The sequence below is a fragment of the Rhinolophus sinicus genome, chromosome 6 (genome assembly GCF_057876585.1).
Source record: "Rhinolophus sinicus isolate RSI-liver-muscle chromosome 6, RSI-T2T, whole genome shotgun sequence".
NCBI lineage: Eukaryota > Metazoa > Chordata > Mammalia > Chiroptera > Rhinolophidae > Rhinolophus > Rhinolophus sinicus.
In genome coordinates, this window is record NC_142506.1 from 67173447 (window position 1) to 67198924 (window position 25478).

At 41.7% G+C, this 25478-nt stretch overlaps 1 protein-coding gene across 2 annotated transcripts in view; it reads left to right on the top strand.

The window, feature by feature from the left end:
* Positions 1 to 14255, top strand: part of NEK7 (NIMA related kinase 7) — a 106112-nt gene extending 91857 nt beyond the window's left edge. For both annotated transcript variants that reach the window (XM_074317080.2, XM_074317079.2), the window contains one exon: positions 11267 to 14255. In XM_074317080.2, the coding sequence (XP_074173181.1) occupies positions 11267 to 11377 (111 nt within the window). In that variant the 3' untranslated portion in view covers positions 11378 to 14255. The remainder of the gene's footprint in view (positions 1 to 11266) is intronic.
* The last annotated feature ends 11223 nt before the right edge of the window (positions 14256 to 25478 follow it).

Below are 25478 nucleotides of genomic sequence, written 5' to 3' on the forward strand. Positions count from 1 at the left end.
TAAAATCTTGTGCCATGAAAAAATAGAAAGCTGTAATATCCAGGTAAACATGGAAACTAAGTTTTACTAAAGAAATGAGAAAAGGAATGCAGACTGATGATGTTACTTTTATCCGTTCAGTTATGTAGAAAAGTTCTCAGAACAAGAGCTTTGAAGTGCAGATGTGCTAATAAACATTTTCTCTCCGTAAGTCAGAACTCTGCTTGCAAAATAACTACTCAGAATTTATGATAGCAAAAAACCCAGACAGATTTGATGCCGCCATCTTAATGGTATCTTAAACATTTCGCTGTGGAGTAGGCTTTTCAGATCTTTCAGAAGTCCAAATTGCCATTTAATTTTTAGCGTGGCAAAATATAGGAAACAGTGACCAGGGGAGTATAAAGTTTTGAAACTGCACTTTTAATCAGAACAACCGGTGCATTAAGTGTCAGTCTTATAGCTAAAACAGTAACAGCCGGTGTGACTTCCCTAATTACCAATGCGGGTTCTGCTAGATGGTCCTGCATGTTTTTGTGGGCAGTGTGTCCTCTTTCTGAAACACCCCTGCCCCTGCTCTTTACCTTGCGAACTCATCCTCTTTAAAACAAAGCTTGGACATCGTCTTCTGCGCCGCTCCCCCACCCCCTCTTTCCTTGCCCGTACCCTCCCTGGGCAGGACCCTACCTCGGAACGGCTTCTTTGCTCCCATCTGGACTGTGGTTCCTGCTCTGAGAAGTCACCGCTTCTCATCCGTGTGTCTCCAGGGCCTGGCACATTTTGAAGGGTCAGTGATTGATTGACTGACTGATTGATGGATTGAGGGAGTGAGGGAGGGAAAGAGTGAGATTAAAGTGAGAAAAAGAATCCATGAACCAATACGTGACAACTGAATGAGTGAGAGAAACTTCGCCAAAGAACTTTCTGTCTGGTAATTCACAAAATTACTGAAACCATAGGCCAGACAATAAGGTAATATTCTTTTCTTGATATTACTTGCTATGTGATTTTTTTTTCATTCTTATAAGCAAGCGACATTATTTCTGGAATATCCAGTGTTCATTTATTGGGAAATAAAACAAATGGATTCAGTTTCAGTATTTAATTCTTTGCGAGACCTTGTTCACTAAATTATCTCATGAAACTCTTAAGTTAAAAAAATAGTGAATAGTTGTATTGACAATTATTCAGAAAGTATAGTGTCACACTGTGCTGAGTTACTTCTTTTTAACCAACATATTTATTGAAAATTAGAGCATTAACATCATGCAGTTATAGATTTTTGTCTCGTTCAATACTTTTTATTATTAAAAATTCATAGTTTAAATCGAGAAGACACAAGAAAGGTTGAGTAGAATTGTGCCTCAGTGGTTACTTGTAACCGATTTCTCTTCATTTTAGGTTTGAGCAGATAGGTTTGGAAGCAAGTCCTGAAAAGTTGAGTAAAAGGTTTGCAGATGAAAGTGGAAAATGGAAATTAGGAGGGAAAACAAGGGGGATCTTGGTTTGAGAAAACAGAGTAGGGAGAAATTAAATGGAAGATTTGAAAACAATGCTTTGAATAAAAAAGAAATGTAAGTGCCTATAAAACATTAGTAAGATGATTAAAACCTTGTAATAAAGTGGACATATTATTGTACCATAGCAGGGCTTGTTGCTCAGAACTGGTTGCTATGGCAACTGTCTGTTTAGTAGCAATGTGAAGTTTGTTGTGAATAAGAAAGTCTTGTAGGACACAATGTTTGTGGTTATCTTCCAATTATATTTTTGAAAACTTTCTAATTCCCTAGGTCTTATTCTTTCTATAGGCAAAGAAACCAAAATACAATTTTGGAAGTGGAATCATTAAGCCAGTAATCAGATTTCACATCATTTAATTCCTCTCTTGTTGTACATTAAATTTCTGTTTGTGTCATGGCTTTATACCTCCAGCCCACAGATAGGAAAGCATCTGTTTTTAGTGAAAATCAATTAATGGGGCTACTTCTCAAGTATACAATTCCCCTTTAAAATATCAACCTGAAAGATCACAGCCAATCAAGAACTGATGGAGAGTGAATGAAATCTCAAAAACTTTCACCTCATAAATGAGAAAAAAATTTTAACCTCTTTTCCGTTATTTTTGTTTTCCTTTCTTAGACAATGCCATCATGTCCCCCTTTTTAAGTTTAGGAATGGAAGGCCTCCTGCCTTCGGGCCTTCCCAGGAATATTTAGCTGTTCAGTGGGCCAGCCTGGTGATGTTTTTCTGAAGACAAGAAAAGTATTGATTTTTTTCAGAGTATTTAAAATATAAGGATTCAAAAGCACAGTGCTTGATTCTATATGAATAATAAATAATAATTTTAATTGAAGTAAACTGAGTTCAGATATTTATAGGTTATTGTAGAGTATAAATACATTTCCATGGCTTTAAATAAAATTGGGATACTGAATTGTTTCCACTTTGGAAGTCACCATTTTTTTGTAATCCATATGGGAACTGTCCTGTTACGGAGATCGGGCTGTGGCATTGTCCCCATTTTACACATGAGCAGATAGAGACCGGAAGTGGCCCAGCCGATCCCGCTGCGCACCTGCCGGGAGCCCAGTGCCGGAGCCACCGGCGCACAACCGGCAGGCAGCCCGCAGGCGGCGTGTGAGGCTGTCCCGACCCCCGCGGACCGTCAGGCCTGGTCTTTCTCGCCTCCGTTCTTACCCTCACCCGCCGCGTTCCCTACAGGGCACCACATTCAAGGGCAGTGACAGGTAACCCGGAGGCCGGGTCCCCTGAAAGGAAAGAATGAGGAATCGTGCGCAGGAGGGTGGGAACTGTTGCTGCGTCCGAGGCTCCGTCAAGGCCACTGCATGTGTCTCAAGTGCAATGGCGGGTGTGTGGGTCCATGAGATGCTAAACAAAAATGTCGTCGTTTGCTGTAACTTTGCTGATACTTTACTTTCCAAAAGGTTGCTCTGGAGGAAAGGAAAACACTAAATGAAAGCTTTAAAAATGATGACTGACTTTTTAACCTAACATTTATAAATACTTTCTATTTATATTTAAATTCGGAATATCCTGAAAGAAGCTTTTTAAGCAAGTTGAGTCAGTAACAAAACACATGACCTTTATTTTAGTTCATAAAAGAGCTGCTTTATGTAAATAAGGAAAAACAAGATGAAAAGTGTCAGGTACAGACTATTTTTGCATATTTGAAGTTAAACTAAGTTTACGAAACTTTTTTATTTGTTTGAGCAGTCTCAATAATTCTGTTTTATATTTGCTAAATTTGGTAATTGTAACAGAACTACATAAATTCCCTGGAGTTGTTTCAGGAAATTAACCAATGTTATTTAAATTGGTGCTGGAAGATTCTTCCTAATACACTGTCCCTAGAATATTTAAACAAGGGACATTATATTATATTATCTGGCACAAGTTATGTTTGGAGATAAATCTGTTTTCACAAATATCTCTATAGTCCTTATAATTATGTAATCCAATGCTAAGCGGGGTGAGACTACTTTGAAATGTAGAAAGATGTATAATAATATTAAACATAATATATAACTTGTGCTATTGTTTATTAAAATTAGCTTGACATTGAGTATTTTCTCAAATACTGTTGACAGCATTAGGTTTTCCTTCCTAAACTGGTTTTAGTAAGTTTCATGTTGTCATCCTTTATATTCATTTCACCCCTTTACCTAAACTTGCCACGTAAGATTTGAATGTTCCACTTAAGCTTTGAGTTTTCCATTTTTGTTTAAAAAATATATTTAAGTGGGCCCTTTGTTCACTTATGCTTCTGAAGTGACACTGGGGACTTGCTCCTTAAGGACACGAATCCAAAACGGTACCCCATATTTCACATATCCTGTGGGATCCTATAAAACTGTGCAACTTTCTGTAAGACTTTCCCAGTTTTCAAGACACACTGAATGATCTTCAGTTGGGAATGTAGACATTACATTACTGTATATCTGTGTAAGATTGCTTTCTTTTCCCCGTTCCTCTATCCCCAAGTCAATCACTAGTGACAGTTTGGTGTACAAGTTGGATACGCCTAATCGTTTTGTCTAAATATCTAAAGCTCCAAAATATCATGTGCTTTAATGTATGAGACCCACTTTGGGGTGCAAACATGTGTCCTTTCGTACACGGAAACTGGGCATGTCTGCCAGGCTGATAGCACGTAATTGGTCTCAGAGGGATTAAGATGGGGGTGAAAAAGAAACAGTACCAATAGCACCGGTCTTTATTATTCTCCTGAGAATTGGCTTAGTGACCTGAAGCGATACTGCACAGAGAGCCCTGTTGTTACCTGCCGGTGACTGAACTTGATAGTTAGTGATTGGGCGATCGTCCTGACAACAGGACTGTTAGCATGCGCTTCTTTTTAGTATTTTTGGTACCAAACTTAATGCTTTGACATTTCTTTAGAAGTGCATAGACCAAAATATATTAGTGTTTTTCTACTTTATTGAAAACAACTATTCATTAATTTCTATATGACTTATGATTTCATAATCCTTTGGAAATGCTGTAAAGAATTCATTTTATTTTTACGTGCTGTGATTTTTTTTCCCCCATTTAGATGTTTCTGTGTTGTTTTTAAGTTTTCCTTCAGGATCTGAATTAAACAGTTTTTTTCTTTGGTTTTGTAAAGGCTTTTGCATATTTAGATCTTTATTTTTGCCTACTTTTAACTTGTTTTATAAAACAATTTTAAACAAAGTACATGTTTTTACAAACGTGTAAAAAGTTACACAACCTAAACAATTTTTTTGAGATAACATAAACCACTAACTGTCTCTACACACTCCTGTTTATTTTTATTGATGTAATATCTACTGATTTTGGAATTATTTCTACAATTTAAAGTAATAAATGGAAGGCTAATTTTCTCAATTCAAACACACTTTTTTTGAGCCAGTGGTTACCTAATGATATTATTAGAAATTGAAGCCTGACACATAGAAATATATATAAAATTCTTACAGTTATTATATGAACTTTTTTTTGAACATGGTTAATAATATATTACTGAGAATTGACACAAAGTATTGGATAAATAAGGATTTTTTAAAGTAATTTCCTTTATTCCAGAGGTTAATAGGCACTTAAAAAAAAAAAATATATATATATATATATATATATAAAATTAGTATTGAGAGATTGCTAAGATAATTATTTCATTTTGATTAATGTTTGCCTTAGAAAACTTAGAGGCATTTTTTATGATTCATCGTGTCACTATGTAAGTTTAGAATCTGGTATAAAAATTGTGAAAATCCAAGTACATTTTATTTGTTTGGAGGGAGTTACTGTCACTTTAATTAATGAGTCAGATTGGAAATAACATTAAAGTTGTCATTCTACTCATAATATTCATATGAACATTGTTTGGTCGTCATTTACGTGTATTTCAATGGAGAAAGTGGGTGTTAACTCACTGTGAGCTTTGCAGAGCCTCGAGAAGATTTTGTGCTCTGGTTTTTGATCGGAGTTGGCCTATGAATTACGAGGGCAGAGACTGGAGGAGCCAGTGTCGGAGCTGACGTGCTTTTGAGAATCAGCCGAACCCCCGTGTTTGCCTATCTGGAAGGTCACCAGCGTGATGCAGAGTGGCCGTGTTGGAGCCTGTAGACCCAGGTGGGATTCTCCTCGGGCAGTGTAACGTGCCACCTTGAACCTGGGCTTCCAGCTGGGTGCTCCAGTTCACATCGAGGCTGTGGGAATGTTATTCCTCTGTGAAGGTGGCCTTGTCATGCCACCCCATTGAGTGGCCTGAAGACTAACGGAGGTTTCATGAAAAACATAGAATGGTGCCTGATTGACGGTGAGAACTCAGTATATCTCAGCTGTAGGAAGCTCTTTCTGTCTGTCCTGGAAATAGCATTGAGCCGAAGTCCTCCAGTTACCTTACAGAGCACAAAGCTGTGCCTTTGGACCTGAAGGTGTTTGGGGGATTGTATTCCTGTGGTCCGCTGGACACAGACAAATCTAAGTAGCGTGGCCTCTGGATGTGTCCACAGCTGCTGAAAGTAACCACGTGAATCGACAGTTGTGTGCGGTTATCTAACAGCTTGAAAACAGGAGACTGTCTTGCAAAGGTCGGCGTTCTTCTCTTCCCTAATCAATGACTTTTAAACTCTTTCTACTATCTCGTACTGTTCTTCCTGTGTTCTAATAAGTAGGTGACTACTTTGTCCTCCTAGTCCTTATCTCAGGGGCACACATAACTCTGCCATCTAAAAGGGATGCTGTATTTTGCATACATAAAAAGAGGAAGAGATGAGAGGTGACCTTCTTTATGTAACTTAAATTGTTAACCAGTATGACAGAGCCTATTCAGGGATCCATATTAATTTGCATTTTTTAACCAAATTATTAAAGTTAAAGGCATAAAACAAGGTCCATAGCTTTTTGTAACATAAAAGCAAGTTGCTTGTTGTGATTTTTAAACTGCTTATTTGCCTAAAGATCATTGCAACTGATTTTCCCCCCACTAGGTTAATAGATCTATTCAATGTATCTTTAGAACAACCAATAGTTATCGCATATTTATCAAGGAAAACTACACCAAATTAAGTATTCAGGCCTATGTAAATCTCCCATTATGTATTTAAATCCACTTTTATCAAAAAGGAGTTGAGATAATTTATAACAAAAAACAGGACTTACAGGTTATTAAAATGGGAATAGAAATGCAAGTTCAGAACCAAGGACGGGGGGGTAATGATCCCTCTCCCGCCCGCCCCAGAGCCGCTGTGGTCGAGCTGCTTCCTAGCTGTTGTTACCTGCTTCCTTTCTGTCACGGCTCTAAGGGAAAGTGTCTCTGTCCTCAAGGAGCCAGGATGCCAGTCCTTAGAGAAGAGGACGTTTTCTCCTCCTAAGTTGTGGTAGAAATAGCTCGTATAAGGACCTGTGAGTAATGCACCAGGCGCTGTCGTCCACAGCAGTTATGCGAGTCCCTAAGTGGTGTTTGGTAGAAGCCAAAGGCAAGCATGAAAGGTGTTTGGAAGGTGAATCGGTGGTGGGATAAGCCAGCGTGCTCTGAGGGTGCAGCCCCTGGGGCCTCATTTGATTAAAGGGTAGAACTTTGATTGTCCGAAGTTGGAAAAGTTGGAAAGATGATTTTTGTCTATTCCAGGGGTCCTTAAATTTTCATTCTCTTAGCATGAGGTTGATCAGAGCTATGCACACACCTTTCAATGCTCTTCGAACATTCAAATCTCTGAATATTCAATACACCGCCATATAAGGACATGCAATGATGGATTCTGCCCTGGTGTTTTGCTTAAGGGAAAAACAAACAGCAAGTCAGGGTGACAACCTTGATCAGGTGGCCTCTTCCCATCGTGCTCATTGGACAGAAGTCAGACCAGCTCTGAGCACCTGAATAAAGCACCTGAGGGGTTCCTTTCTCCACTCTCTGCTGATGCCTCAGAACTGGTATTTCCTGTCCATACCTAGGAACTCATCTCTCTTGACTGGAATTCAGATCGTACCTTAAACCAAGTGACAGCCCTTTGTAGTGGTGATGGTTTGAAATTCAGCCACTCAGTAAGTGTTATGAAAAGTCATCCTGCATGCAGAGCTGTATTAGGCGTCGTGAGGAATTCAACCCAAGAGACCAAGTATGTAGAAGTAGGGTGCTCTCAGCAGTGGGACTGGAAAAGGCCTGCCTGAAAGTCGGATGACTTGGGTTCCAATCCAGTTTTTAATTGGTTCTTATTTTCTTCATCTATAAATTAAGATTTTTGTGGGAGATTACAACACTTTAAAAGTAAATATGAAAAATAAAAGGATATGGGAGATTTTGTGAAATATTAAATTCTATATAAATACGGGTTTTTTAAGAATTCAGAATCACACGCACGCTTAAGCAAGACTAAATTAACACATGCATAACCACACAACTGAAGTACGTGCCGTGCAGGTTACAACTTTTCACGAGCCATCTCCTTTATCTTCATAATCTAGACGTAGGTAGAGTCACAGAAATTGTTTCTACAATTCAGTCATCTAGGTATAGATACAGAATTAAACCTAGAATTCAGGAATTCAAACTTCTACCCAAATGTCAATGTCCGTATCTCAACGTCGGTACCTTCCAAGCTCAGTGTCCCTCTTGCCCTGGAGGCCACACCTCCTCTGTGCGTGGCCACACCTCCCTTCACGTGCCCTGAGGGAACCTTCCATGCTCAGTACTTCTTGCCTGAAGTCTTTGAGGAACGTGATGGGGCTTCCTGCTGGCGTTGCTCTTTTTGCTCTCTCTTCCACTTTTTCGAGAAAACACGTGCTGATCTGCCCCTCGCGGCTTCAGCACTGGCTTCCTGTGGCCCATGTGCATAGACTCTAAACCCCTTTCTAAGTCTGCCTGTCACTCGGCCTCCGTTGACCGTTCCACCCCGTCGCTCCCCAGTCGGTCACAAGTACTGGCCAGCATTGTCACACACTCATGGTGTTTGGCCCAGCACCTTTGTTCATTCTGTCACCTCCGCTAGGCTCTGCCCTCCCCTTGAGTCTGTTAGAACTATGTTCATGCTTCAGCCCTCAGCTCAGATGCCACGGCCACAAAACCCTCACCCAGAAGTTACACATTCACTCTCTCATTCATTCAACATGCCAGTGAGCACTTATTGTTCACCCAGCCTCCAGGTCTCCATCTTAACAGCGGAACACAGGTGTTAAGTGAAGTACCGTAGAGTGTGATCAGGGCTCTAATAAAAGTATGTGCGGGATACGATGGAGGCCAGGGAGGAAATACTAAGGTCTCCATGGCGGGAGGCTGGTCAGGAAGGCTTTAGGGAGGAGAAAGGAGCAGGTGACAGAAGGGCCAGGAGGAGGGAGAAGCAGGAAGAATGGTGGCCGGTGGGCCGGCAGGAAGGAAAGTGAGTGGTCCTCCCCCCTCCCAGCCTGGAGCCCCAGCTCGTGGCCTTTGTGTGCAAACCCCTCATCCGAATTGTCCTGCGTCCTCAGATGCCAGCAGTGTCCCTTCAGAGTAATCTTCTAGAAATGCCGGTGTGGCCAGTGAGTGGAAGTCACTACCAGGGCATGTTTTCATTCGACAGGGTTTTATTTTCTTGTTTTATTAATTTCTTTATTCTATATCAAAGTGTAGGAAAAATTACCGACGGATTATTAGATTCATAAGTATTGTAGTGAGGTGTGCAAGTTTTATATTTCATATCCGCATGTGTACTGTGATACCCGTTTATAATTCCTCTGGAAGAGAAAAACCTTTCCAACAGACCAGCTGCATATCTGATGGGCGACCGAGCCACAGCAGTGGGGGAGGAAGCAGACACTGCGTGTGCTGGCTCTGTCCACAGTAGGGCTTCTGTGCACCCGGGTCCCTCCCCAGGCTCTGGGGGGGGGGGGGCAGCTGCTCACTCTCCACTTTCCTTTCTCCTGGCTTCCCACCTCGGTCCTCAGCTTTTACTTTGGGGCAGCCAGAGAATCACCGTCTCCCCCAGCTAAGCTTGCACCCATCTATCTTTTATGTGGGGCACCTCTCCTTGTGGCAGCAGAGCCTCAAGGCCAGTATTTGCTGCAATGGGTTGGAAATGTCACCCTGCTCTGAGGTACGAGGCGGGAAATGCAAGGTTTCTGGACCAGCTGGAAGGATGCGGCAGTTTTATTGAGTCAAAAAATTGCTGTTGCATCTACTCGGGATTTAGTTAAATATAATGAAGTTTGCCCCACGGTTTTCTTTTCCTGTCATCCTTGGTGCTTCTTTTATCATTTTTATCCCTAAACAAAATATCTGACAACTAGATGACCTGCCAGAGCACATGATCTTTTTAAGTATCAGAATCATTATAATGCTTTTCCTGTGTTTTCTGTGCTCTGTATAATTGGATGTGTTTGTTTTTGTTTTAATGGGTAAAATGCCAACCTCTTTCCAATGTAAATCTCACTTGATCACCATAATAAAATTCCTTGTGTATCGCTGTCCCCCTTAAGGATTTTGAAGGGAATTTAAATTGAAATCTGCAGCCCCTCTCAGTGGGGCATCATTACCACCAACCCCGTTGAACCTACAGATGTAGAGTTGAATCGTTAAACGTCATTCTGGTAGAATCAGAAGTTTAAGGGATTTGAACCTGAAGAACCCTCATAGGTCACCTGCTCCAACCTCCCTACTGAAGGATAGAAATAAACCTCCCCGGACGCCGACTTACCTACCTGTGGTCTCAGGCTCCAAAGTGCCCTCAGCCAGCCTGGTGTCCCCCTCACTGTCCCATCTGGTGAGCTCCTTACTCTCCTTTCGGGGTGACATTTCTAACTGCCATTAGCCTTCTCCACTGCCCAATTCACAGATCAGCTCACAAATTCTATCGCCACCTCTGTTTCCTCTAGTTGAATATTTTTATGGTGGTGGTAGTGATTGTGAAGAAATTATAGTAATTGGATGATTTAAGTGCTAATACACTGGCCAGAAAGAGTTAATGCAAGTTTTCGGAAGATCTGATTTATTCCCAAGACAGACTTAGGAAGCAAAAGAATGTGGGTCTTTCTTCTGATTGGGCTGATGAGCTGTGAAAGACGTGCTGCTGTGAAGACACATGGTTTCATAAACTTGGGGCAGTTAGAGTTGAGAATGAAAGCCCATGTTCTTCTCCTCCAGGGCCAGAGGGGAGGGTATTTTCTTAATCCGTTGAGGTGCGCTTTTTTCCTGTGATGTAAACAAGTGAACCTCAGCCACCTCGTGTAAAAGCAGGACATCAATACTGAGAGTTGAGGGTTAGAATACTGTTCATAACTTACCTCGCCTTTACTTTGTTATTCTTAGTTTAGAAGAATGCTTTTCCTTTAATAGAAAATGAATAAAAATGATACACATAATGGTTCATGATAATTGTATATGATAACCATCTACCCTAATTGCCTCATATCAACTGAGATGTATAGTAAACTCATTATGAAATTTTAACTTGCAATCAAAGCTAATGTGGTGATTTCTAGATTAAACAAATGTATAAATCTCTGCAGTTCGTTTGGAGCCTTACAGTTAAAAACCTATCGTCTTTAGCAACTGCTCCCGTCTCATTAAACTCCTCTGAAAAATCGCAAGGTCATTTTGAAGCCTCTGATTGTGGAAGAGAACCTCTTGTTACCGTTTATACTCACCGATGTACTTCTAGATTCAGCTAATTGTGGAATGGTGGAGAGCAGTCAGTCCCTGGATCTCTGGCCAAATGAATATTTAGTCAGAAAAATGTGCTTTCCCTGGGACACTAGGGCTGGTCAGTAAGTGGCCAAGACGGTCCCCAGCCTGTCGTGTTTTCTGTCTCTGCAGCTGCGACAGCTGGTCAACATGTGCATCAACCCAGACCCAGAGAAGCGGCCGGATGTCACCTACGTGTACGACGTCGCCAAGAGGATGCACGCGAGCGCTGCCAGCAACTGAGCGTGGAGACGGTCACCGAAATAATTTAAAGTATTTTTGTGCAAATCATACCTCCCTGTTTTGGTCTGGGTGTTAAGATTAGTGTTTCAGAGCTCCTGTGCTTTGAATCCTTAACCAGTTTTCATATAAGCTTCATTTTGTACCAATTTAAGTCACCTTCTTGCAAAGCCTCAAGTGACTTTGTAATAATCAAATTGTGTGGTAGGAGAGTGAATGTTTTACTGGCTGAAGATTTTTTGGAATTATGGAGAGTTTTCTGGGGCTAAATTACGTTCAGATCGACCCTTAGTGCCAAACACTGAAGGTGCGGCTTGGCACTCAGCCCAGACCCACCCCTGACCCAGCCTGAGCAAAAGTGTCTGAACCTGTGGCGGTTGGTTTTCCAGTCGTGTGTGAACATTGGAGAGGAACACAGTTCGGAGCTTCCGAGATTATTTTATTTTTAAAGGTTTGAAGTATGTGTTTTAGTTCTTAGCATTGTAGTTTTCAAATATAATTCTTAAGATAAATGTCGACATAAACTATTTGAGAAACGTTGAAAATTCTTAGCTTATACATTCAAAATGCAACTATTAAATGTGAAAAGATTTGGGGACACAATGTGAGTCAGACACTGAAGAGTTTTCCGCTTTATTTTGTTTTCTTTTCATATCTTTGATATTCTCTTTGCATTAAAATGGTATAAATGAATCCATTTAAAAAGTGGTTAAGGATTTGTTTGGCTGGTGTGATAGTAATTTTGAAGGTTGCACGTTGCCCAAAGCTTTTATTGTGTTTTCATTATTGTTTGTACATTTGAAAAACAGTCTTTAAATAATCTTGCAGTACTATATTTCAATTTCTTTATGAATTTAAATGCTCTACTCATAATTATACATTAGAGTGTAAGCATATATTTTTATTCATAGATTTTATTGAAGTTCTGATTGGTCCCCTTCAGAAATTTTTTTTATGTTCTTCAAGTTACTTTCTTATTTATATTCTCTGTGCATTTTATCCATTAATGTTTCAGATTTTCTGACAGCATAATACCCTGAAAAGGTATTGGGTATACCAGCACTCTTCCTGGATTGAAAACTTTTTTTTAACCTTGGCGAAATTCGGGCCCCCTGTGTACATGCGCTGTGTCTTGTTGGAGAGGAGGCAGGGACGTGTGTTTTACTGTGCTTGTGAATGTTGACAAGTTTCAATTCAGTTGACAAGGTTGTAATTTTAGAATATGTTTAAGGAGATGAAAACTGGCCATTACCGCAGCCAGAATTTTTATGAGATTAACATTTCTGTTGGGAAGCTTTTAAGCAAAGTGCTGTATTCATGCATGAAGATGACAGCGATGGTAACGCTTCATTTAGTGTAAGGAAGTGGGAAGAGTTCAGTAAATGCCGTTGTGGAGATGTTTTCCTGGACGCCCCCATGGTCGTGGTGAACAGAACTGAGGCCAGAGGGCCCGGTGGCAGTCGCCGTTAAAGGGCACCATCCACCGTGTAACCCTGGGGTCCATAACCTGCCAGTGTGAAGACCTCACCTGCAGAGAACACCTGCCTTTAGCTGGTGTTATTGCTGGTGTTTTTCATGTAAGTATTTTTCTTATAATCATTTGAATACATTCAAGTCATTTGTAAACTTTAAAAATGTATAAAGGGCAAAAGTATAAACTGGTCCTTTCCCCTTTAGTCACTTATGGCATTTAAATAGGTTATGGTACCTGAAGGGTAATTTATCTTGGGATAGGCAGGGGAAGTCTGGCTGGCCCTTCACCTGAGGGCCGGATGCACCGTTTTCCCGGATCCTCGTGGCGTCCGACATTCACACTGACCGTCCAAGTTTGTCTCCAGAACCAGGAGGAAAATGGCTTTTGTTGCCCATTAGTGTCACGTTCATTGTAATGTCATGAACTTGACTGAGATGAAATGTTCTCCAGTTGGAACAGATACTGTTTTTCTTGCAATCTTTAAAAATACATGGACCTAAAATTTATTAGCTTAACCCATTGTGGTGAACTGTAAGCAAAGGTTCACCTTTTCTTTTCAGTGACTCTTATCGGCTAGAAGGAAATAGCTGGGAAGAATTTAATGATCAGGGAAATCCAGTATGATTTTCTACATGTGGAAACTTTTGGTTTTGGCTATTGTACCTTATTTTAACTAAGTGTTTATATTTTCCCTAAAGAAACCACTGTGCAAAAAGCAAATTTTAATTTTGAATGATATCATTTCAAAGAATTATGAAGATGATGGGAAGTTTTAATTTTTATAATCACCTATAAAGTGTTCTCTTTATCTTTCTGTTTATAAGTAAATTTTGTATTGATTAAGTAAAACATTTGCATTGATTTAAGGAACAGTAAAGTGAAAGGTACATCTGATTCTAAACCTTACTGAGACGTTGGTACCCATTCCCCAGGGGAGAGGGTGGGGTGACTGATTTGTAGGCTGAGGTTTAGGAGTGGAGGGTGAAGGGTAACTCTGTATAAATAAAGTGCTCAACAGTGTGCAATGATTGTAAATTTACTAAGAATTACGGCCGTCTCATGAATGCTCTACCAGTCCACATAGTTACCTGTTACAAAACACCTTTCTTGCATCAATATACTTCAGGTGTTGCTGTTAACATTTACATGATATTTATTTTAACCGAAATGTTATTCATATTAAATGTTTTTTTCTTTAAAATGAATGTATTATGTGTATAACCCACAAATGCATAATTATCCTATGCCTCATATTTCAATAGTACTGTAATATGGACTTCTTTTGTGAAATACTCTTACTTTGTTTTTGTTATGCTTCAAATACACATACTAAAAGTATTCTGTTGTTAGCTTTGAAAATTGTATAATATCCTAATATAAATAAAAATCTAAAATTGAGTACAATAACATTTTTATGTATCTGTGATTTCCCCCCCCCTAAAATCTAGTGTTGTTTATTTCACTGACTGTCACTTATGGAAACAGTTCTTATTCATTTCCATAATCTTATTATTTTGGAGAAGCTTAAGAATTGAACCAATCAAGGTGATAACGGGGCCCTGACGGACCCTAAGAGGCGGTTTTTAAATATGCAGTAAACGAGGCACATCTTCACAAGTTCCTCTTCTCTGCAGCACGTCATTTTCTGTCTTTGAATGAGAAAAGTTTTCTAAAATTACAAAGTGTAAAATTTGGGCAGTGGATTAAATTCCTGTCACTGGAGTGTGCTGCTAACGGTGTCACCGACAGGCCGAGTGTCCTTGTCACATAGTAAGTGAAGACCGCTCCTGGGTCTGGAAACGATGAGGCCAGAAGGTCTTACTGGGCTAAAACCCGCCAGGCCGGTGGTGGGGTGATGGCTGCAGCCTGCTCATCGGGACCACATTCCAAAGGGATCGGGAGAAGAGAAGCTCATTTGTAACTGACTTACATGGAAGGACCTTTATTTAGTCTGACTGTGCGCATGTACGTGTGAGATTGTAAGTTTTAGGCACGAGATAGTGTTGGACTTGTTAAAGTTTTATTTAGAAAGAATGTTTGTTAATTTGAAACGTCGCTACCAGGCAGATATGTTGAAATGTATTATTAATTGGGGAAGCTATAGTTACCACCGATGCAAACCATCACTGTTGTAATGAAATAGTCTGCCATTATGTAACGTCTGCTTTCCATGCAAAGTTCCAAGCTTCCAGGTACAAAGGTAACGCCCGTGTTGATTGTTACTACATTCTAAGTACTTAGCTGAGTGCCTGGAACATAGTAAGTACCCAATAAACACTTGTCGATGAATGTTTACGTACATGAACTCCTCTCTCTATTTCCTATGAGAGTGATATCACTGCCCCCATTTAGCAGATGAGGAGACTGAGGCCCAGATAGGGGAACGGGTTTTCCCAAGGTCACTGAGAGTCAGATTTTATTCCAGTTCCGCTCCGAGTCTCATGCCGTCATCTGTTGACTGTAGAGGAACCATCCGAGAAAATCCAGAATTGCATCAAAGAGCTGAAATGTAGGTAAGTGAAGACATCCCGCTGTCAGTTGTGGTTTGCTGGGAGTGACGCCCCGCCTGAGTAAAGGGGGGAAAGCCTGCTTAGCAGGTGTGTGGATGCAGCATTTGATTGATGACTGACCCGAGGTGGGGACATGGTGGCTTTGTCACCTGCCAGTAGTGCTGGGGACAGAAGAAAACCCAGGAAGACACCTCGGCAGCATTCGTGAAGACCTGTTATCGGTGATCAAAGGGACGGAAAATGCCACGTATTATGTTCAGTTTGTGTTCACTGGGGACATTATAAGCGCAGGTCTGCCACTTGGACACAGTCCCTATATTTGCTTTTGTAAATTGTCATAATGGCTTCCAAAATCGCTGTTAACATTAACCCCATTTTTAACCCCGTTAGGCAGAGTAAGTCCTTGTGGACTAGCTCAAGGTCACACAGCCTGGAAGTGGTGGGAGCACATAATTTGTCCATTTTGTACTCAAATATGTGCATGGAAAATGAACGCATGAAAAAATATTAGGCAGACAACGAAAAAAAAGGGATTTTGGAAAGAATATGGAGATGTCGACAAAATTCAAGGGAAGTGGTCCATTTAAAAGAATAATGACTCTAATGACTTACAATCCGGATGCCCATCGATTTGAATTCACGTTCTCTCCACTAAGATTGTAAAGACGGGGCGGATTCTCTGCCGTTGTACCTGTTCCAACAGTGTTGCAAAGCTGGGCAGGTCTGCTTTGGGATTTGTCAGGTGTCTAGTGAAGGATCGATCTCTCCTAATGCTTAAGAACCAGCGTGATGCATTTGTTATCAGATAAAGTGGACCGTGATAGAGAAATCGGAAGCTAGGCGGGATGCTATAGATGTGATCTGAATCCCTTAACTTCAGCCTGCATTGTGTTTATGTTTCAGAGAAATTGTGCCTTAATTTTGATAACGTCTAGAAACAGATCTTCAGAGGGCCGGAACTGCCTCCTGATTTTACTTGCCAGCACAAAGGTAGTTCAAGGAAGTTCAAGTAAGTTTCAGCCTGATGTGCGTACTTGAGCTTCACCTGTCACTTCCACTTTCCTTTTAACTCTCCCGTGTGTACTGCGGATACCGCGTTTGGGGAGGTGCCGTGTTGAGGCTCCCCCATAGTGAGGAGGCAATAATGGGATAAATCGGCTGTAAATCACATCAGTGGGGGTTTCTCCTGCTTCTATTGATTTGTCAAAACACTTGATCAGGAAAAGCACAAATGAAAACGGCCCCTTTCTGTCTGGAAGTGAGACAGCGTTCTTTTGGGTGGGTTTTGCCTACAAGCCCGAGTCCCTTGACTCTAAAGCTCTCTGACCGGTCTGGCTGGGGTTCTGTGAGCTGGACCCCGGGCGCGACCTCATTCTATCCTGTTTGACTGTTTTGGGCACCACTGTCTTCCAGGCAAGGACGTCAAGCTGGCTCCTGTGTACTCGAAACTCAGGTTTATATCTTTGTGCCAGCAAGTGAAGCAATGATCTTGTCTTCCAATAGATTCTGCTTCTTGCCCATTGGCACCGCGCTGCCCACTGTTGTCAGCGAGGCGGCGACACTGGTGTGAGGTTCATTAGACAGAGCTGACCATAGATCCGCAGCCCCTGCTCCTCACTGCTCTCTGGGGATAACCAATCACAAGAAACGACCCTCTTGTTTGGTGTTTGCAGAAGTAGAGAGCAGTTTGATTTCCATCGCCAACCTGTCCACTGGCTGGGTAAATCACGTTTCAGTTTCCTAAGGGTGGGAAGAACATGTAGCCTGTGTGTGTGCGTGTGTGTGTGTTTGCACATGTGTGTGTGCGCGTGTGTGTGCATTGTACTCTGAGATCTGGTGTTTCCATAGGTTCAACCACAGGAATTCACGTGGTAACTTAAAAATGAGGAATTCAAAAAGTATTCACTCTTTAGAAGTGGGTTTAGTATTTTTTTTTTAACCTACCATGATTCCCTGAAATCTAGGAGTACACATCTAATGCCGGCCATGTAAAATGGGCAAGCTTAAATTTGACCCAGGTAATTACAGAAAACGGTTCCCTTTTTGTGTATTTGGGGGCAAAGTGTGGAGCAGGATCTCTTTCTTAACTGGTGTATCTGTTACATCATCAATCTTGGATGCTTATTTCTTTCAATAAAGCTTCATATAAGTGCCATTTTCCCCAAACGTATGCTAACTGTGAGACTCCAGAAATGATTACAAATCGAGACATGAGTCGTTTTGCAATATATCTAGTACACCGAGGTTGAAAACGGTAGTGCTGTGCCAGCTTACCTCGGGCTTTGTACATTCTCCTTTCTGCTAAATACCTCATCTGCTCAAATAAGCCGGTGACGTTTTCTCCTTCGTGTTTCTCAGGCATACCGCAGCTGAACTGCAGAAATCTGTCAGCCCTGCTTCTTCCACAGGTTGACTCTGTGCTGCGTGTCTTTAGAGACTGATCTATTTCCGAATTTTATATGATGATACTCTCCATTTCCAGGATATATTCCAATTTAAAAGAATCTAAAGAGTCTTTAATAATATTCCTTTTAAAACACTCAGCACAAGTCACTGTTCAAAACCCTTGTCTGTATGTGTCAGAAATAAACCCCAAAGTCACTCTGGTTCTAGAAGGAATAGAAATGATATATAATTCCACGATTCCTTTACGAATCCCTCTTCGTCTCCCGCACCTTGCCCTCTCTGGGCAGCAAGCATTTGTCAGTCAACTTATAAAAATAACGTTTAACATTTTCTGTGGCATCGCACATCTTGCATGCCAGGTATTTTGGTCTTCCAACTATTTCATGACAAGAGATTAAACTTTACATCTTTCTCTCTCTGTATCTATTTGTAGGTTTTTAAATATCCTCATTCTTGATTTTATATATAAATATATATATTTATATATAATATATATCATTATATATCTAATACACACACCCTCAGGTGTTCATTAAGATTTTTTATCATTTTTAAGTCATTATACATGGCTGTCTATAAAATGATTTGGAAGAGTGGCCAGCAGAATAACAACATTTTTCTAGCAATTAGCAGTTCTTTTTTTTCTCAATTACAGTTGACATTCAGTATTATTTGGTATTAGTTTCAGGTACATTAAGGTTTTGTTTACATTCTGGCTATGAAGATGAGTTCAGCCATCACAATGAAAGGTGACTGACCGACAGGTTACAAGTGAACCCTGAGAAAACCTCCCATGCCCTGCTAACGGAAGCCGTTTTCTTCACCACGTCAATAAGAAGTACGACCATGAACTACAAAGTGACTTCTTGCCTCCAAAGATATTTTTCTGTTATCTTAGTTTACATGAATCGCTCACTACTAGTCATTACTTAGGCTGGTGTTTCTCAACCGAGGAGATTTTGCCCCCTAGAGGACGCTGGCAATATCTGGAGACATTTTCGATTGTCAAAACTAGGAGCTGGGGTGAGGGGGGAGGAGGTACTACCGGCGTCAAGTGGGCCAAAGCCAGAGATGCCGTAAAGCATTACAGTGCATAGGGTGCCCCTCAGCGGTCATCGTCCAGCCCCAAGGTCGGTGTCCAGGTTGAGAAATCCTCGTGGACCCTGGAAAGCAATCACAGATGGTGGAAACTGAGAACCAAGTTGAATTCTTACATGAGGAGTGGGTCTGTAGACATTATCAGTGTGAGATCTATTGATTATATGATGCAGAATAGTCATCCTTGAGAAAAACATTGTCCCTTGTTTTATTAGGTTCAGAAAGAAGGCACATTTCCTTATTTGTCTTCCCGTAAGTTGGGATGCATTTCTACAAGGAGACATGCTTGAGAATGCTGATCTTCAGCAAACAAACAAACAAACAAACAAAAACCAGTTAAATGAAAAAATAATTAGTTATTGCAATGCTTTTGTCTTCCTAGCTAAGCCAATTGGATAAGCAGTAGTAGCTTTGTCCATTTGTAACTTACCATTCGTTCCTGTGAGGTATTGGTGACAATCAAAAAAGAAAGTACTTTTATTTCTCAGGAAATGGCATGCATTTTAATAGTTTTACAGTAAATTCAAATGCAAAATTAATCTTGAGTTCAACTAATGAAAGATGTGCTTCAAGCCTTAAAATGTGTGTGACCTAAAATCAATTAGTTAATGTCCTATAAGTATATATGTAGTTATATCTCTGTATATACCGATTCATGAATAACCAGTTTACTAAACTAGACATAAATCTTGGCAGCCTCCTGTATTTAATTCCACATGTCACTTATTTCCGTTACTTTTGACGATTTTGATTAAGCAGTGTTATAGAATTGTTTACCATTTTTAAAATTAGTTTTTACTACTTCGTCTCAGTAGTAAAAGGTTCTGAAGTTACTTACACAAATACATTGTATTTTTTTCAAGAACACATTTTGTATGCAGGAAAGTTGATTCAAAAATTGCCTATTCTTATGATTCAGAGTATGGTGTACAGGCTTAATAGAGAGACATAGAAGTGCCTTAAGATTGTCTGTCTGTCTGTCTGTCTGTCTATATATCTTGCTCTCTAGCTAATCATCTCTCTGTCAAATACTTATTTGTCCTACAGGTTTCAGCTGGTTTAAAACCCTGCAAATACTAGACTGTATTAGGATGCCCGTTAGGGCAGGAATTAGGTCTACTTTGTACACTGTTATAGCTTTATCACTTAGCTCGATGCTGGTCCGAGAGGATGCTATAAATATTTGTATTCATTTATTATTGCCCTTACAGCAAATTACCTGAAACACAGTGACGTGAGTAATACCAGTGTATTATTATCTTACAGTCCTGCAGATCAGAAGCCCCCGTGAGCTTCATCCATCTAAAATCAAGGTCTCGGCAGGGCTGTGTTCCTTCTGGAGGTCTAGGGGAGAACCAGATCACTTCCTTCCCTGCTTCTATTGGCTGCCTGCGCTCTGGTCTGTGATTGTTTCCTCCCTTTCTAGAGCCAGTCCTGGGGAGCGGACCCCTCGTCACACTGCCATCTGTCTGAAGCTGGGCAGAGTTCTCTGCTTTTAAGGACTCATGTGATTAGACTGGGCCACCTGGGTAATCCAAGAAAATCTCCACATCTCAAGGTCCTTGATCTCGGCCAAGCCTCTTTTTGCTATGTAGAATGACATATCCACAGGTGGCAGCTATCCGCTTGTGGACATCTCTGGAAACCTCCCGCAATGTTTATTAAATGCAAAAGACCCCTGGGACTGTCTTCATGCCCAGTGTGAGTCCTGGGAGCCGGGGAAAGAGGGCAGAGCAAAGGAGAAAGGGCTGAGGGGGCTGGGGATGGGTGGGACCTGGCCAAGCTTCCTCTTCCTGAGCGGGAGGACACCAGCGTGGCAACCCTGTTCTAGAACATACTTTCTGTGATTTTTGATCATCGCAACTTACCCATGTTATTGGCGGTTCACAAACATGTACTATACAGCACCCCCTTTGAGTCTTCTCGGAGTCTTAGGACGTAGATATCAATATCTTCCTTTTAAAAATGAGGAAAAGCTGACTGAGATGAAGTTCACTTTTTTTCCGGGCTGCTCAGTCGGGAATATTAAAATGAGGCTCTGAACTCAGATCCCGAGACTTCATTTATGGCTCATGGGCACCTGGCATCTCTTTACTGGTGAGTACAGACCCATTGAGTTAAAACCAGGGTGACTTTTACATAAACCCACAAGTTAAAGCAAGGGCCACTTGCCCTCCACCAAAGCAGCTGGGTCAAAAAACCATGGTGTTTTCTGGGAATAAAACATGGTGGACCAACTGGGCCCAGGACTCAGCAATGGCTGGGCTTAGTGCCCTGGCTGTTCTTTGTCTCCCTAGGTCAGGCCAGCCGGCCTTTGACAGTGGTCATTCTTAGCCATGAAAATATTCATACAGAAGGAGTGAACTAGCTATGATTCTATCAAGTAGTATGAAATTATAATGAACAAATTCCGTATTTTCCAAAGCAACTGGCCTTCAAATGTAATTATATATCCCATGGCGCCTCTTCCTCCCTCCTTAGAATACGCAGTTGGGAAGGAAGAAAGCTTGTGTGACATGCAGGACAAACGGAGGATGCTGACATTACTCCACGCCAGGCGTTCACACGGAGAGTGCTACGAGCTCACAGAGAGGAACGGAGAATGCTTGGGGTGTCGTCACGCTGGCACGGCCTGAAACATGGCGGCCTCAAGTGAGTCTTATTTTCATGAACACACGTTGGGAAGGGCTTAACTGTGTACTGTGCCAATAAACATCTGTGTATATAAACCCCTCCTCCAAAGAACGGGCAAGATGAATTTAGGTAACATTTTTTTTCATAGTTTCTTCAAATGGCAGAGAAAATTCAGTCAGTATACTCTGCAAACCAGCCCCTTGAACACCGGGAACGGGATGTCCTCTTTTCCTCTTCTCTTAATCAGATTCCCATTCGGAGAGTCTTTGTCGATTAGACCAGTCACACCTCTTGGGTCACTGCCACGCTTCTCCTCCAAATGAGACTTGAGTCTCCCACAGTCTTTGCCATGGAGTCAAAACTGGCCCCTACTGCACTTGGAAGAATTATAATAGAGAACTAGATGTTATCCACCTTTGGGGACGTGCTTGCTTTGTAAATGATTGCTGTATATTACTTTTCCATCTTTAGACTGCCATCCGGTGTCAACCCAGGGTTTTTTGTCTTTCCAAGTCTTGATATTCCCATCTTACAGTGGTACAATGTCATTGTATCTTCATGTAATTACTCGGAGGATTTCCTTGCCTGCGTTTCTGACTCTGGCACTCTAACTTGCTTCAGTCACTGAGAATTATTTTCTTCTCCAACTCGCTCCCTCCCTCTCTGGATTTGCTCCTTCAGCAGCTAGAATGAGGGCGCTCTTTTCCATCATTTCACCTAAAGCATTGATGGGATTGTAATTCCCACTGGTCCTGGGAAGGAGTCAGATTCAGCAGCAGTGTGTCTTGATTGATGTTAAACGATTTATACCTGTTTAGATGCAGCTTTGCAGCCAAGAGCTAGAGTTACAGGTTCCTGGAAGGAGCCGTGTGTTCTGGGACAATTTTCCGTTTTAAAAGGGAAAATCCTAACAACCAAAGGTTTGCTAAATCTCCTGCAATGCAGAATGAAATGTAAGGAGAATAACTCTACATTTAGCTGCCAACACTGAATCTAGGAGCAGATTTTTTTTTTCTTTTTTACGGGAAGTGCCATGTCTCTGTATCCAAGGATATCTCCCTCTTCATGTTTTAATTCTCTGGTGCAGAGCAGTGCTTCCTTCCCCTCCCCATTTTTTTTTTTTTTTGTAAAAAATTTAATGATGTTAAATTAAACTCAAGTACTCCTATTTATTTTCAAAGAGAGACTTCTTTAGCAGACCAGATTTTGCTTTTCTTTTTTTTAAATTAAAATGGGAGTGGAACTTAAAGCGTAACCCTACAGAGAGTAAAAAGTGCGTTGTATAAGCAGTAGCCATTCGCTTTGGTGGTTGGCTTCATCCAGAAGCTTCTGATAGCCTCTGGCTGGCAGAGGATTCAGCACCAGTCAGAAATGATTGCTTCTCTGGTTGAATAATCTGACGACACAGAAAGGTAAGACATACCGCCAGCAACGCTATCTGCCCAGCTCCTAAAGCAGCCGAAGATTTGCTGGCCCCGAGCGCTGCTGTGTTGATGCTCGGCTGCCTGCCACCCCGGTGCGTGCACAGCGAGGCTGATCCTGGGATGCTGGAAACACCTTTGTCCAGGCAAGCGGTATCGTGCATCGTGCATCGTGACACGCGGCTCCCTGGACGTGCCGCTCCATCATCGTGCACTCAGCCGCCGGGAATAGGGAAGTCATAGGGCGGCTCCTGGGAACGATGCTTTGCTTACCTGGCTTCCTGCCCTCCGCTCTTTGAGCCGGCCTGGAAAAGGGGGCTTGAAGCCTGTCTCCCAGATGGTAAAGAAACAATAGAAACTATTGATTTCCCCATTCTTTGAAGAGCTAAGCAGCAGTCCAAGAAATCGTGAAATAGAATATCACAGAGTAGGTCCGGCTGCTTGTCCAGCAGAAGCAAATGGGGCCCTTTACAGCTCACCTGCTGCCCAGGACCATGGCCTTGGAGTGTGATTCTGAATAGAGAGCAGGTGAGCCACCAGACATGCAGCTTTTCCTGGCTAGGTAGGAGGCTGGAATGGTCCTCACTCCTCCGACTCGTTCTCCCAGTTACATCTGTGGTGCCAGGCTGGCCACTGGACTCTGACGAACCGCAGAACCGCCCAGGAGCCAGTGTCAACTTCTGCTTATTAGTAACCACATTTCCCCATCCTGGTCTCTAGAGCACCCTTTCATTTGGAGATGAGCTCTAGCACCCCACTACAGACATACCCTTTTCTGGGCCCCGAGAGCTTCGCGATGGGAGACCTCGCCTTTATAGTCACGGATGTAATCTGATTGCTTGGGACGTCATCAGAGTCCAGTCTGGGGGCCACATCCTGCACTTTATTAAACGGTTTCTAAACATGGCCAGCCTCCAGAACTGCGCCATCACGAGTGGCACTTTACAGGAGCCTCAGGGACGGTCCTCCTGTCCCGTCCAAAAGGCCTGTGAAGTTGAAATGCAATATTTCATTTCTGACACTTAATCTATGAGGGTGTCCTCGGAGCTCTATTATGCCTTTAAAGTCATTCTCTGATTGTGTGGTGCTGACGGGGCTACCGGGACGCTTTGGGCTTTATACACAGGCTCTGGGAAGGTTAGAGTAAGATGCCTGTTGTTAGGAGTTCCTGTAGAACTCGAGTTAGTCAGACAGAGTACGCAGTTAACTCAAATGGTTTCTGGTGCCCTTCAAGCGGGATTATCAGCTAAACATTTCTAACAGGATGGGTTTTGGAATCAGGCACACTTGGCCTTCGTTCCTCTCGCTGCCGCCTGGAACTGTACGGCGTGTGCCATCACTCGGAGCCTCCATGTCTTCATCTGGGAAACAGAGATTAAAAAATAATATTTATTTCACAGTTTGCTTGTAAAGGCAAAATAAGCCCCCTCTCACAACACCTGCTACATCATTGGTAAAGCCAGAAACTTCGTTGTCAAATAGGTCATGCAGCTCACAATCAACTTGCCCCTCTACTCCCACCCTGATTCTTCTCTCTGTATTATTTTGGGGACCACGTCCAGATCAGTTTCCTACCTTGGTCTCCCAGCTGTGTCCCAGGGATAACCTGTGAGCCGTTGTCCCAGCCATGAGCACGGAAGTGGAACAGGTTCTTAGCAGCTGCAAAAATAACTGTACTATTCACTTCTAGTAGGTGACAATTGCAGCTGTCCCCAAAGCCCAAAGCTACCAACAATGACGAGACTTCAAAGTCCTCCCATGGAAGGAACCCCAGTCCCTCTTAGTGTACCCACACGTGTTTTGGGTCACGCAGTCTCCACTTGGCCACTCTGTGCTTAGGTGGTGAGCACGCGTCCTTGAGGGTGTGAAGTAAAGACTGGTGATGGAAGTGATTCTTGGTCACCACCGTGACTGTTCTTTGTTGACCGTCACCTCTCCTCTAACGCTGACAGGCCATCAATGCGTTTATAGGACAAGCAAGTGGGGTTCTGGGTTGGATGGGGCCTCAAGCTAAAACAATTCTGGAGAGCCTCTTTAAAAAAAAAAAAAGATAACTAAATGAAAATGCAGAGTTAGATAAGAGAGTAAACACAGGAGAAAAAAATCACAACAAATCATGACAATTAAAAAGATGAGGAATACCACAAACACGCTAGAGTTCAGAAAAACAACCTAAGGTTTTATTATTAGATGCTTAACCTACATTTACAGTTTTTTTTTCCTACTTTTCGGGGGGGGCCCTCATATTCTTTTCGACGTCTTCAGATGACAGCAATTTGGTAATTTCATGTTATAAAACATGCTCAGTTTTAAAAAATTGTTTTAAAACACTTTCTTTATCTTTAAAAAGTTAGTGATAGTTTGGAAAAGCTTTCCTTAGCTTCATAAGTTATTTTTAGTGACAAACATCGAGTAAATGCTAGGGTAGTTATTTTCCTTCAAATTTGAGCTAGTGATATTTGGGAGAAAAATTCTGTCTACCTTCTGGTTCCAAACATTTAAAAGGTTGTTTCTCTTGCGTTATTTACATACTTTCCATCAGAAGGACTCAGTACATCCAC